The 13862-nt window shown below is 45.1% G+C and overlaps 1 protein-coding gene across 2 annotated transcripts; it reads left to right on the top strand.

Moving 5' to 3' along the window:
• On the top strand, positions 1 to 13387 carry LOC135830321 (fibrinogen-like protein 1). Of its 2 annotated transcripts, none has more exons than XM_065342586.1 (7): positions 1 to 248; positions 541 to 696; positions 1267 to 1407; positions 1932 to 2045; positions 2665 to 2870; positions 3483 to 3519; positions 12197 to 13387. In XM_065342586.1, exons 1-7 carry the CDS (start codon positions 125 to 127, stop codon positions 12829 to 12831), a joined length of 1413 nt encoding a protein of 470 aa, XP_065198658.1. In that variant the 5' UTR covers positions 1 to 124; the 3' UTR covers positions 12832 to 13387. The 2 variants fall into 2 exon arrangements, with proteins under 2 accessions (XP_065198658.1, XP_065198657.1); XM_065342585.1 differs by having other exon boundaries at positions 3 to 248; positions 490 to 696.
• The last annotated feature ends 475 nt before the right edge of the window (positions 13388 to 13862 follow it).

Raw genomic sequence — 13862 nt, forward strand, 5'->3', positions numbered from 1 at the left:
TATTGTCGTCGTGGTGAAAAGTCTGTATTTGAAGCGGCTCCAAAGGCACCGTTTGTTGAGCAGACTAACCACGACGAGCCTTTTCTAGATAAGCGCCTGAGCGCTGATCGAGGCCGCTTTGAAAATGAACTTGCCGCCAACTACTCGCCTCTTTATATCGGTTTCATTGTTGTTGGCGGTCTCGTTCACAAGTGTGTTCTCCAGGACCACCCTTACAGAAGACCGCTCCAGTGCTGGAAATGAAACAGGTGAGAGCATTAACATGTCGATGTTAGTTGTCGCCGAATGCTCCCAACAGCATTTTGCCTGTGGACTGGTGGGACAGAGATACACTCTTGGTTACTACAAGCTAGTAAACTCTTTCTAAACTCTTGGTTTCCCTTCGGTGGGTCATTAATTTGAATGGTTCAAAATTACAGTTTCAGTGTTTGTAGCTGAACGCAGTTATATTCGTTTGTTGCTCAATTGTTTTCAATGTTTGTTCAATAGGTGTTGAGAAGTCCTGTATGGCACGAGTTCTTCATCTTCTACCATCTACAGCTCTTCGCCTCAGCATCCAGGACACAGAGACACTGCTTTTAATTATTGGCCTACGTCAACCCATTGATCAGCTTAACTACGCCAACGCTGACACCGCATCCCTATCAGCTTTGCTAGGTGGGCGGCAGAATGCTGAAATGCTGGTACAATGTCTGAGTGAGTCTACTGATCTACTACGCATATACTGTACTTCTAATGAACTTATGACAAACATGCAAGTCTATTTTTGTGACTTTACACACACGTAATCCTGGTCCCTCACCCTTCCGGAATTTCTAGATACACGTATGTGAAAACTTCTGTCTCAGTAAATCATCAGCCAATATTTTACCTGGCCCACCTGTACCGAGTCTGGCCTTACACAAACCTCAGAGTACATGACTGATTGTGTAGGCTTGAGCAATTTTGGTCTCCTTTGCATTGCCCAGGTTATATAAACGTTCAGCACCAGGGAAAAGAGCTTTATCGGTAGCGAGTACCATAACATGCTTTGCATTCAATTGATAATACTCGTCATCAATTTTTGGAAAGATTAAATTAAATTGCCGACGTGTATATCAATATTAAAATAGTCTTTGAATCCTGTTGTATTGGATTTGATACCACAAATTGGTATCTCAATCATTTTAGCATTAAGGAGCGCTCTTGCCGGCTGATTTTTGTAAGAGAGTTCTAATACTTTATCCACCCACCTTTTGTTTCGAATTTGACTATTGTCTTATGCAGGTGGGCAGCTTGAGCAATGTCGCCAAAGTCCCCCATGCAGCAATGCAGGAAAATGCATTTTCAGCGGTTCTCGACAAGGGAGAGGCTCGTCGTACATTTGCAACTGCAATGATGGTCATTCTGGAACGTATTGTCAGACCGGTAATAATTTCGTGTATTAGTGATACGTAGTGTTACGCCAAAATAAAGGATTCTTCATCTCAAACGCTCAAACACGGTCTCTTTGCTGCATACCGTGTACGTCACTTGAAATGTTCAACATTGTTTTGGGCCCGTACCATCAATAGGGTGAAATGGAAAAATGTTTTGGTAGAACTAATGAATTTTAACGTAATTAGGTTAACGTTATTAGAGAAAACCTAACTTTGTCTAACATCTACCAGAGGTTTACCTGAATTCCTGATAAATTTGAAACATCATGGTGTTGAAAAGCGAAAAGTGTGAAGAATTGGTTGACTGCCACCACCGACCTCAAACCATTCCGGAGCTATGGTGTAGCTGACATCTCATCAGATTTTAACAAACATACATTAATTAATTATTATTGACTCTTGAGACTTCAGAACTCCAGCTTCCAGTGACTCTGCACAGGACACAATAACGTTTTTGAAATTGTGTGTTTCTTGAGCCCTCTTGCTCTTTTACTTGCCTTTTCTACCGCTCAGTTCTACCATCTTGCGCTGGAAATCCATGTCAGAATGGGGCAACATGTCAACAAAGAGGATCATCATTCCATTGTCACTGTCCTCCACTGTATACTGGACACCATTGTGAAAAAAGTGAGATTCATAACTCAGGAGGGAAACATTAAAAATTTAACGGTTGTTCTCAAGTTATGAAGTGGTACTTTTTAACACGTGACACTCACTGTACCAAGATTTCAAAAGAATGTATTATACTTTTGCCAGTACGTAAATGTATATGCTTCGCTATTGGGATTCATCGATATCATGATAGGTAAGTACTAATAGGCCACTTCCTCCACCAAGGTATCCGTTTTTGTTCTCTTTTCAAACATTAAAGCCAAATTCATAAAGCGGGTTAACCCGTTATGTCCTGATTCCCAGGACAGAATGAAGCAGAATTTGAATTTTCATGACAATGTTCACCTTCGACAGGATGTGACTTTCGCCTCCTCCGCTCAAGTTCCATAATCTAAGACTCGTTTGGAAGCTCTGGTTTTAAAAGCGCATATCTCCGATTAATCTATTCACCTATACCCCTGTCTAAGCGCTTATGTGGGACCGAATATTACGAGTGACAGTGGTGTGAGTACTGGGGTTACTAATGTAGTGTACTTGACAGCTTCCTCCTATAGATTGTAATCGGTACTCCCTGATTACTAGTCAAATGACGAAACACAATGTTTTACCATCCATGTGTGTGTTTATGCCTTAGAGTGGCTGGATGCAAGAACATTCCGAAAGTACGCAAACACAGTGCATCAAATCAGTGATCAGATGAAGAACCTGGAGCGAGGGATGGACGCAGCGAGACATGACGACGTCAGTCGGATCGAAACCTTTCTCCAGAGACTTGAGCAAAAAGTCATGACTAAGTTCAATTCCACTTTGACTCAGCTCTCATCTGAAGTTGTAGCACCGGTAAGCACAGTACATACATCTACATGTACATATACTCATATAGTCATGTGTGCAGTCATATGCAGTTATGTTTATCGTCATTTTCAGAGTACCGCATTTCTCGCTCCACATATACTGGCATACACAGACACATAGACAGCAATAGCGACAACACACGAAGTGAAGGGTAGTTGGCCGCAGCCACATGTTACTGGTGAGACTCAAGACTGACTGAAGAAGTCAGGAAAAGAAGCGACAATAAAGAACACACCAGATGCTATATTTGCAACGGAAAATGTTTCGCGAGAAATCATATCTCGCAATATGGCTGCGCTCGGCCGGCGAGAAATACAACGTCTACATAGTATTATGTATTATTTATTTGCAAATGTTGTTTATCAATGAAAAAGGATGAGGCAAGTAAAGTGTGTCTGGTAGTAACCCTACTGAAGGCAAACAGACTGAACAATTGCCTGTAGTTTCTATGTCATGCCCTAGCATTTGCATAACTGTCAATCCAGCAGAAACAGTCCAACGGTTTCCTTAGACTTCGAAATTCACGCTTCCTGTGAAACTACACAGAATGGTGGTACGCAGCCCTCACTGAACACACACGTTTGGCTTTTCTTGTAGAATCACCACCTGGATGAAGGCCACGGAAATCAAGAAGGTATGATGTAATATATTGATATTAATTTAAACGCGTTAAGCTGATAATTATTTTGTACGTGCACAAAAAGGAAATTCTTTCGTTGCAAATGTGAATCTGCACCTATCAGGTATATGACACAGAAATGGCATATAAACCACCACCTTGAAAAGGTACTTGTGAGTTTCTGGCCAGAAAGCGACCATCAAACACTATGTTGATCTGAATCTACTTCTAGTGATCTTGAATTGGTGAGAAACTCAGACTCATATTTATATTTGAACAAACGGCGAGGAGACAACAATTTGATAACCGCAATCAGTAATACAAGCTGAATCGACATTTGTGTACACTGTATTCATGTATTGTAAAACTGTTGAGACAATGTGCAATAAAACGATGAAAAATGTGAAGAAATTGTGTAGAGAGAGAAAGGGATTCAAACAAGTTTTCGTACAACACTCATCAGGAATCGCCGTTGTACTAAAGGATACTGAAACAAAAATTGAACTATTATAGAAAATCTAAGTTAGAGAAATAACACTAAGAGCAACAACAGTGAACTTTACAAGTGTGAATTTTAACAATCAAAGCGAGAAATGAACAAAGGAGAAAGGAAGGAAAGACAACGTGATAACACATAACAGCAGTACATTACACCTAGAACATTAACGGCCAAGCTTGGCCGCACTAAACACGACACGTTACTTGAACAATTTCAACCCAATTATACTATCTTTCTGTACACACAAATTAGGCTTGTACAGACGCTGATAGATAGCTTCCAACACTTTTAATTGTAGTCCATAACCATGACGACCACGGCACAATACAGTGAACGAAGAGTCGGAATACGCACCGCAACAATCAGGACTAGCCAGCAGGTGATTGTACACTGAAGACTTGCTACCACGAAACCTACGCACAACACTAACACTCTCACCGGCACTCTCACCATCACTCCCATCACTGCTCTCCGACTCACTGCTCCCTCCGCCGTCCGTTCCATCCTCCGCTTCCTCTGTACTCTCTCTGTCTCGTCCATCCCGCCCGACCGGGTCCATTGAACTCAACTCGGCCGTCCCCCTGCTATCACGTCCCTCCTTTCGCCCTCGTCCGCTGAGTGCGTAGCTTCTGTTGTAGTTGGCTGTTGATCGTCTTGGTCTTTCAATTATGGGCTTGGATGGTGGATTAGTTGTGGTTGCTGTAGATTGCGTTGTTGGTGTTGGTGTGGGAGTTACTGATATGCAAGGTGGGTCTTTTTGAGTCGGCATTTGTAGTGTTAATGCAGCTGTCAGTGTTGCTCTTTCTCTCTCTACACAATTTCTTCACATTTTTCATCGTTTTATTGCACATTGTCTCCACAGTTTTACAATACATGAATACAGTGTACACAAATGTCGATCCAGCTTGTATTACTGATTGCGGTTATCATATTTATATTTTATATATTTATTACAATATCTCAAGACTCGGTGAAACACCGGCCATTGTTAAGAGAGTGGGTGATTGCCAACCACGGAGATAAATAAAAATTAGGGGAGGGAAAAAGAAAGAGTAGCAAAATGAACAGCAACAACAACTCTGTAAAGAAAGATAATGTCAAATAAAAACAGTGAAAAACACAGAGACCCAAAGGACATGTGGATAATGAGCTATTTATGTCGTAGTAAATAAGGGGCGGCACGGATCTTAAACAGGCGGAGTGAGGTCAAATCCTTAACTTCTCTGGGTAGAGTGAGCCAAACAGAAAAAGCAATAAAGAGAGGGGAGCGCAAAAGAGTGGATGAGTTACTCTTAGGGAGTAAGAGCGAGTTTCTAGTTCTTAGAGAAGAGAATCAATTAAAACACATGAGATGAGGTGAGCACAACTCAAGCTTAATAGAATGGGTAAAAGAAAGCCGGGTGTGCACTGCGTCCAGGTGACAACGGGATTGTGTGAGGGATTCTATAAAGGGCGGATGATGAGAGCATGCGGGGTTGACGAAGGATAATTTTAAGAATTTTCTTGTGGTGTATTTCAAGCTTTGCAGCAGCGGAAGAGAATAATCCAACCCAAGACGTATCAGCATTGGGCGAAGGTAGGCTAAATAAAAATGAAGCTTGCTAGAAAGTGGGAGTTAGGAGCAGTGGGGGAGAGAATTCCTAAGGATTTACTTGGATTTTTACAGATATATTCGATGTGGGGTACCCAAGAGAGTGCAGAGTCAATCACAATGCCAAGGTGTTTGTGAAAAGACACTATGTCAATTGAATTTGGAAAGTTGGCATGGATGAGGGTTGTGAACTCTGGCTGGGTCGGGAAGAGCATGATCTTTGTTTTTGATAGATTTGGGGATAATCTCCGGGACGACATCCAGGAAAAAACTTCCTGAAAGCCAGCACTCAAGTTGTTTTTCAGGCCAGTGAGGGAAGCTGATTAGGTGAGAAGGGTCGTGTCGTCAGCAAACAGAGACGTTCCAGGGAAGACTGCAGGTAAGTCGTTTACGTAAATTATAAATAGTAGGGGACTAAGAATTGATCCTTGAGGAACGCTGACAATACTGGCTCTGCAGCCGAGGATGTGCCAAGCACAGTTTCGTACTGATAACGCCCAGAGCGATAAGATTTCAGCCAAGAGAGTGGTTGTTTACGTACCCTGAATGCAGGCTCGAGCTTTGCATAAAGTCCTCGATGCCAGACGGTATCAAACGCCTTGGCCAAGTCGAAGAAGCAAATACCAGCAAGCGCTCTGTTATCCGTATGCAGGCACACCTGCTGCACGATGCGGGTCAGTTGAAGGGAGGTGGAGTCGCCTTTAGGAAGCCCAGATTGTGCGGAACTCAGAAACGGCGAAACATGTCTGTATAAGTGATCATAAAAGATGCGTTCACATACTTTGGACACGCAGGGAAGAAGAGGGATAGGGCGGTAGTTTGCAGGTTCGTGGCGGGAACCTTTCTTGGATACAGGTATGACTTTCGCTGTTTTCCATGCGGAAGGGAATTTGCCCGTGGTAAATGACATGTTGAAAATATGGCACAAAGGGAATGCTATGGATGGTGCCAGGGCCTTGAGGACCCGGTTGGGGATGCCGTCGGGACCAGATGCCTTGCACGTCAGAAGCTTCTTCAGATGACGCCGGACAGTGGCAGTTGTGGTGATGACGGACGTGAAACAAGCTGAGGGCTCCGAGGGGGTGAGAATAGGGGGAATAGAGAGCAACAGGTCATCAGGCCGAGTCACAGAGGCAAACTGGGCGTTTAATGCGGTAGCTATGGCCAAAGGGTCAGCCGCCTGCTGAGTCCCTGTGGTGAGTGACGGAATTTCCCGTGATACGTTTCGAATTCTTGCTTGTCTCACAAACTGGTGGAGCGATGGACGGTGTCTACTCTGCAAAGTAGTTTGCACTGAGCGGATATAAGCTCTGTACTTTGTCCGCGTCCGAGTTTTCACTATATTTCGCTGCTGTTGGTATGCTTGTTTGTTTTGTTGTGTTGGGTACTTCTTAAAAATGCTATAGAGATCATTTTTCCACTTGATTGCTGTGCGGAGATGGGCATCAACCCAGGTTGGCTGACTGGGCCGTGGGCAGCGGTGAGAGTACGGCTGCTTTTCGAATGGCCAGAGGTGCTTCTCAAGGGCACTGCTGAGAATGGAGGAAAAGTGCGAAAGCGCATCACTGACGTTGCTGGCACGCAGATGCCACCTCCAGTGAATATCAGCGAGCTCTGCATTCACACTATCCCAGACGGAAGATGGCACGGATTTAAAGTCATATTCCGGCTTTGCAGGAACATTCTTGAAGTGGTATTGGAGTGCAGCAGCGGGATGTCCGTTTGCAACACGTTCCTCACGCTAAACAGCATCAGTAGGCAGTAGAAAGTGACTGAGGATCTGTGCGTGGTCAGATGCACCAAGAGGAGCAACAGATGTAACAGAGAGTAGTAGGTGAGGATGATCCGTGAGCACAATGTCAATACACGATGTTTAGCCGTGGGGGGTAAAGTTTGTGAGGAATGTCACCATTCGCTCAAGGCCAAAACAAGAGAAGAGGTTACGGAACTCCCTTCCAGCACTATTCGTGGTGTCTCTAGGAGACCAGTCAGAGTGGCGAGCATTTAAGTCTCCTGCAAGTACAATCGCAGAATTGGGAAGGCTAATATTGAACAGACAATCCTCTAGGAGGTGACTAAATGCCTGGACTTGGAAGATGCTGTCTCCAGGGGGTCTGTAAAAAGAGCAGAAGGATCACTGGCCGCAATTCAAGCCAAACCGCCTCCAGTCCACAGCGCTCAAGGTCGAAGCGGTGCTTAATGGACATGAACCACCTGTCAGCTACAAGAGTAGCAACACCGCCATAGCCTCTTGCTGGCAGGTTATCAAAGCTGGTCGTAGGTGGGCCGTCCAGACGGTATAACGTGTAGCCTGGAATTGAGACGTCTATGCAGCTGTCAGCCACGTTTCACATAGGCAGATTATGTCTGGAGAATACTGCCCACAGACTTGACTATGGGAGCACTGAAAACGATGAAGGAAATTGGGCAGGTTGATTAGGAGTTTTAGTAGTTTGTCGTTCATAATCAGGAAGGAATGGTGGTGCAAGTGGAATATGACCAATAGATATAGAAGAATATGTAATGCAATTAGGGGAAGGGTGTGATGAACTTGCGTGGGGCACAAAGGGTTAGGCAAGAGGATTTAGCTTTTGGCTAGGTGACCGAGGACCCATCACTTGCTAGCGGAGTCGGCATAGCGCCATTTGCGGACGGTGTGCGCAATGGTGTTGGGCCAGAATTCCTTTTCAAGCAGCGTTTGCTCAAACTCTTCCGCGACAGAAACGCGTGCATAGCAGGTATCAAAGTATTGGGTTTCGGCAATTGTGCATGCGTATACATCAACGCCCCGATCAGCGCACCAGGTTACAATGGACTGTGCCTTACTTCCAGGACTAACATTCCCGACAAAGAAGGCACATCACTTGGGAGGATGTGTGCCAGTGAGTGTGTTGGGGTTGGGGTTTTCTGTGGCCATTCTTCTGTAGACAGACACAACTTTGGATATTGTTGCCTGGGCAATGGGATTGCTGTGGGCCGCTGATTTATTGCTCCTTGGCCGCTGTTCTTGCCAGTTGTTCTGTTGGGGATCGCCTTCTGTGCTCCCAGCAGCACCCTGAGTACATGTGGGCTGTACTGCTGCACCACCGGTTGTTGTTGTTGTTGTTGTTGTTGTTGTTGTTATTGAAATTTTATTAATTTTTGTATCGCAGACCAAACGGGCAATGGTGCCCAATATTATGATGGCGATAAAGTAACGGCCGAGAGCCAAGGATACAACAAGCAAGCCTCCACGAAAGAGAGAAAAACACAGAAAACACAGACTGCAAATACTTAAAAAGAAAAAGGGAAAAAAGAAAAATAAAGGAGAAGAAAGCACAGTTGAGTCACAGTTGAGTCACGACTCCAAGTCCAAGCCTAGATGCTGGCTAACCATAAAAATAAACCTTTAAAAGTCTCTTGAATGATCTATGGCAGGCGAGGGACTTGAACTCTTGGGGCAGGGCGTTCCATAATTTAACAGCAGAAACGAGCGGCCGACAGTCACCAGAGACTCGCCTGGTGGCAGGGACAACATACGCATTTGGATCGTTGATCCGAGTGACGCCTTCAGTCTGGCGACGTAGGCGCTTGGACAAGAGATTACTAATTCTGGCGGTGTGGATATGAAGCATGAGGAGGCGGAGTTTACAGTGGGCGTTTTGGATGATGGGGATGAGGCCTAGACGGGTGTAGATGGGATCTGTGTGGGAGGGGAATGGCTGGTTGGCAACGCAGCGGATACATCGCCTGTCGAGGACCGAAAGCTGAGCTGAAAGCTATATCAGACTCACGACTGGCTGCAAGTACTACTCTACACTGATCAGGCAAACGCTTCATAAATAACTCCTTGAGGAATTGGCTATCCACTGGAGTATCACCAGCTAGCTGTTGCAGTCTGCGCAATAGGGTAGAAGGCTTCTGATCACCAAGCTCTTCAGCAGATAGGAGCTGGTTGATCCGATGTTGAGCAGAGGCAGTAGTACGCTGGACCAATGCTTCCTTCCGGTGAGTGTAAGGGCGGTCGCTGGGTGGGTTCAGCAGTAAATCCCTTATCTGCAAGGCCATCTTCGTTTGCAGTGCACCAACCACATGGTGGAAACGGGAGCGCTCACTAGTTACTCGTTGTGTGATAAATTGAGACTCTACCTGAAGAAACCACAGAGCTGGGTCTTGAATGTAGAAGGGTGGAATCTTCAAATTAACGGTTGATACAGTCTCAGGACGAGGAGCAGGATCCGATTGTGCTGCAGCGGCAGGTTGGGATCTCGTAGCTACATCAGTAGCGGTGCTTGACTGAGGATCGCTGCCATTACCGGTACTGTCCTGCACTGTCTTGTTCCGATATGGCGAATGTAGTCGAGAAGAGAGACCTTTGCTAAGGTCACCACGAGCAGGGGTGACAGCTTGGTCCATTCCTAAGCCCGAGGAGGACATCCGAGTTCGTTTCGAGGGGTCACCAATTGATGCGTCTAGCACATCTCAATTCTAAAATCCACCGGGAATCCACAGGAAAACTACTCGGACTTCACTGTTATTATTCATTGCAAAAGAACACCGAAAGGCCAAACCGCATGGTGAAGACTAATATCTAGACTACTCAAGGATTCTCTGAATCCTTGTGCCATTATAGAAGAGAAAATACAGAATGTGTAGTGCGCCAAAGTTAGCGTATGTACAAACATGCAATAATTACAACGTGCAATAAAAGGAGTACAAATATCCGGCAACGGACACGAATGGTGTACGGTAAAGGAAGACACGTGTATGCATGAGTACCCTAGCAAAAGTGGACAAACCAAACGTAGATCCACGTGGTACTAATCGAGTACCGTACGCTACATATTTATGCAAAGAAATACCAAAATTAATAATGTATTATCATAAAAGAATGCAAATAATTTAATTTCAAAACACATGGAAAATCTACGTAAAACAAATCGTAAAACCGGAGGCTTATCGCAAATCACTACAACGTACAGGTTGAGTTTCAGGTGTGCTAGTTTGTACAGGGTCATGATCAGAGTTCCTTTCTTTGAGAGCCGCCAATTCTCCTCGAAGGGACGACACCTCCAACTGCAAGGCAGAAATTAGGGCTACCTTGGCGGCCAATTCTTTAACATTTTTTGCAATATCGGCCAATGCCTGCTGAACAACATCGCGCACCTTGTCAGACTGACCTGCTGAGTTTGTCGACGAACCAATACCGTTGTCGCGAAGAAGCTTGACTATCTGGGTACGGGAAAGTCCCGAGTGTTCCAGTCTGTGACTCTTGGCGAGATGCCGGATCTCCTGATTGTCCATCACAGCAAGGTCTACATCTGCTGGTGCGGTGGGTGACTCCTCAGACGACATTGTCACATCAAGGGGCCTGTTATGCCTACCTCCAGACCGGCCTAGTGCCGGTTGGGCTTGAAAATTTGCAGAGCTCAAAAAGTCACAACTGCCCCGTACTCTGCATTCAAAAGTCACCGGCGCTTGCGCCCCCAGTTGTTGCATTTCTACCAGTGTGTACGGGTATGTTCCTGCGTTCCATGTGGTTGGTGTTAGGTACGGTGGCCCTGCTAGTGCTAGTTGAACTGCTGTGTAGAGTGCGTGCATCCTCTTCTGGCTGTGTGCTATTCGTACTCACTGTTCGAGTACAACGGGATTGAATTTCTGGAGTGTCGCGGTGTACGGGTTTGGATGAACCATTGTACTGCTGCTGGTGAAGCTGTTGCACTTCCCCCTTCAGCTCCAAAATTTCCAGCTTCAAGGACAAAATTATGCTATCCCTGTCCTCCCTCATGGAGGCAATCTCCCCCACCAAGGCCTTGATAGTGTTAGCAAGGCTGTCTAGCTTAGAGTCATTAATCCACGACGTACTGGTGTCAGTGACGGGCTTCATTCCAACGCCGTGCTTCCGCAGTGCCTGCACCAGCTCTGGCCGGGCGAGGCTCGAAGGGGAGTACAGGAACTTGCGTTTAGCGATGGCGATTAGTTCCTGGTACCCGATCAGGGCAAGATCAATGTTCTGGTCCAGGGACATTCTTAGTTTCAGCAAGGACAAAGGTAGAAGGGTAAAACTGCTAAGGGGGGGGGGGCTCCCGGAAAGCTGTTCTGAGGAGCACCAAAAAAGTCAACCACCACTGAGATGAAAAACAAACCAAACCGCAAACAGGTTATTCCAATACGACCAAAGCATTCCAACCCAATACAATTATCAAAGCTCCCTTTCTCCTTACAAATATCTAAAATCTGTTAGGGTTTGCGCAGTACTGCTATGGTTTCATTTCATGCCTATGCGTTTCAATACGTAAAACAGTCTTAGTGTATTTCCATCCTTGTGGACTTTCCAAATTTCCTTTTATTAATCCTCTTGCTTGAACTGCTCTACTGGTGGTAGATAGGTTACTCTTTCAAGTGTTGATTTCCACTTATTCACTAATGCCTGGCCTTTGCTTACTTTCACGTACACGTAGTTGGATAGGCAGATAAATACAGGTACCGGGGTGAGTATGTAAGTGCATGTACATGAATACATGTTGGTTTTCAAAAGGGTTGCAGCATGTTTGGAAAGCAGGTCATGGTATCTTGTGATTCATTAATGTTCCCCTCATCCTTCCACTGTGTTTATCTTGCAGCAAATGCGTCGTGTGAACGAACTAACCACGGGCAATCAGGATTGTTCACTGGTACAACAACGACTACGACATACACTACATACTGTGATCGAGAGACTGATGGAGGTGGCTGGATTGTGTTTCAGAGAAGACAAGATGGCTCAGTGGACTTTTACCGTGACTGGAATGCATACAAACGAGGATTCGGATCAGCGTCTGGAGAGTTCTGGCTGGGTCTAGATACACTACATTATCTGACGTCACAAGCTGGTAGTACTTATGAACTGCGTATTGATATGGTGTTCAAGACAACTGCAGAGAAGCATTATGCCAAGTGGTCAACATTCCGTGTTGAAGGTGAAGCTAACAATTACAGACTACACGTTTCAGGATTCTCAAGCCCTACATTGCCAGACAGCATGAGAACCCACAATGGACAACAGTTCAGTACTCGAGATCGTGATCACGACTCAAGCAGTAGTGGTGACTGTTCTAATACATGGAAGGGTGGTTGGTGGTATCACAACTGTCACTATGTCAATGTCAATGGATTGTATGGACGTAGTGATGGACACATCGCTGGTGTAGTGTACCATCATAACGCCGTGTACCACAGTTTGAAGTTTGTGGAAATGAAGCTAAGAAAGCGTGGATAAAACCCAATACATTACTATATTCACTTCACACACTGTGCTCATTTGCATCCAAATGCAAAATTCTGCACTTTTTTGAACGTTTTCACTGGTTTCCTCTTTTCGTGATGGCTTTTGGCTATCCTTGGATATTATGTGATGCTTCTTTCGACCCATACATTTCTTTTGCAGGAGAGTCAACCTGCCATTCGATTCTTAATCACCGGGTTCCAAAAAGCCAGTAATGCTTTTGTTTAACATAATATTACTATGCACATGCACTAAGGGAGTGTTGACCATTTCAGGGCATTGCGCGCATCTTCATAACCCGCTCCTCCGCCACCATACAACACATTGATCTCCTAGGAGTGCTTTTGTTTCGTACTTCTTATCAGCGAGCCTTCGTGATTTCAAGAATACAACCACTCTTTCTGATATACTGTACTTTCCCTGTCTACTACAATCACCCGCATTCTCTCACTAACCACCTGAACATTAACCATCTAGCGCTATACACTTTACCAGCTGTTTTCTATATTGTTTTACGTCACTAATTGCTTAAGAGAGCATGTCTGAGAATACCAAAGTATGTGTGCAAGTGGATCTCTCCGATTTCGCTCAAAATTTGCAGGTAGGCTCCCTTTGGGGTGTGGATCGATTGTGCAAAGCCCTTGAAAAAGTTTCTGAAGGGAACCTTGAAATTTGCATACCCCTCTAAAATGGCCGAAATATCACATTATTTATGGGTCTAGAAACGAGTCACCCCACAGCGTATACGAACAAGCTATGAACAAAACTCCATAAAGCCAACATTGCCTCACCTTAGAAGAGTTCCTGGAGCAGTACCGCTTAGCCACGCCAGCATCCCAGAAGATGAGGTCCATCACCCCCTGACGCCACAAATGATCGTCTTGAAAATAGCCAATTTACAAGTGCTGGCAAAACAGCCAGCTACGTCCTCAATTGGCCAGAACTATACACCGGCAGATAGTAGAACCAGTGGCGTGCACCGAGTCTTGAAAGGGGGGTTTCTAGAGTTGGTAAAAAATTTCTGG

This window comes from Sycon ciliatum (genome assembly GCF_964019385.1).
Source record: "Sycon ciliatum chromosome 5 unlocalized genomic scaffold, ocSycCili1.1 SUPER_5_unloc_1, whole genome shotgun sequence".
Taxonomy (NCBI): Eukaryota; Metazoa; Porifera; class Calcarea; order Leucosolenida; family Sycettidae; genus Sycon; species Sycon ciliatum.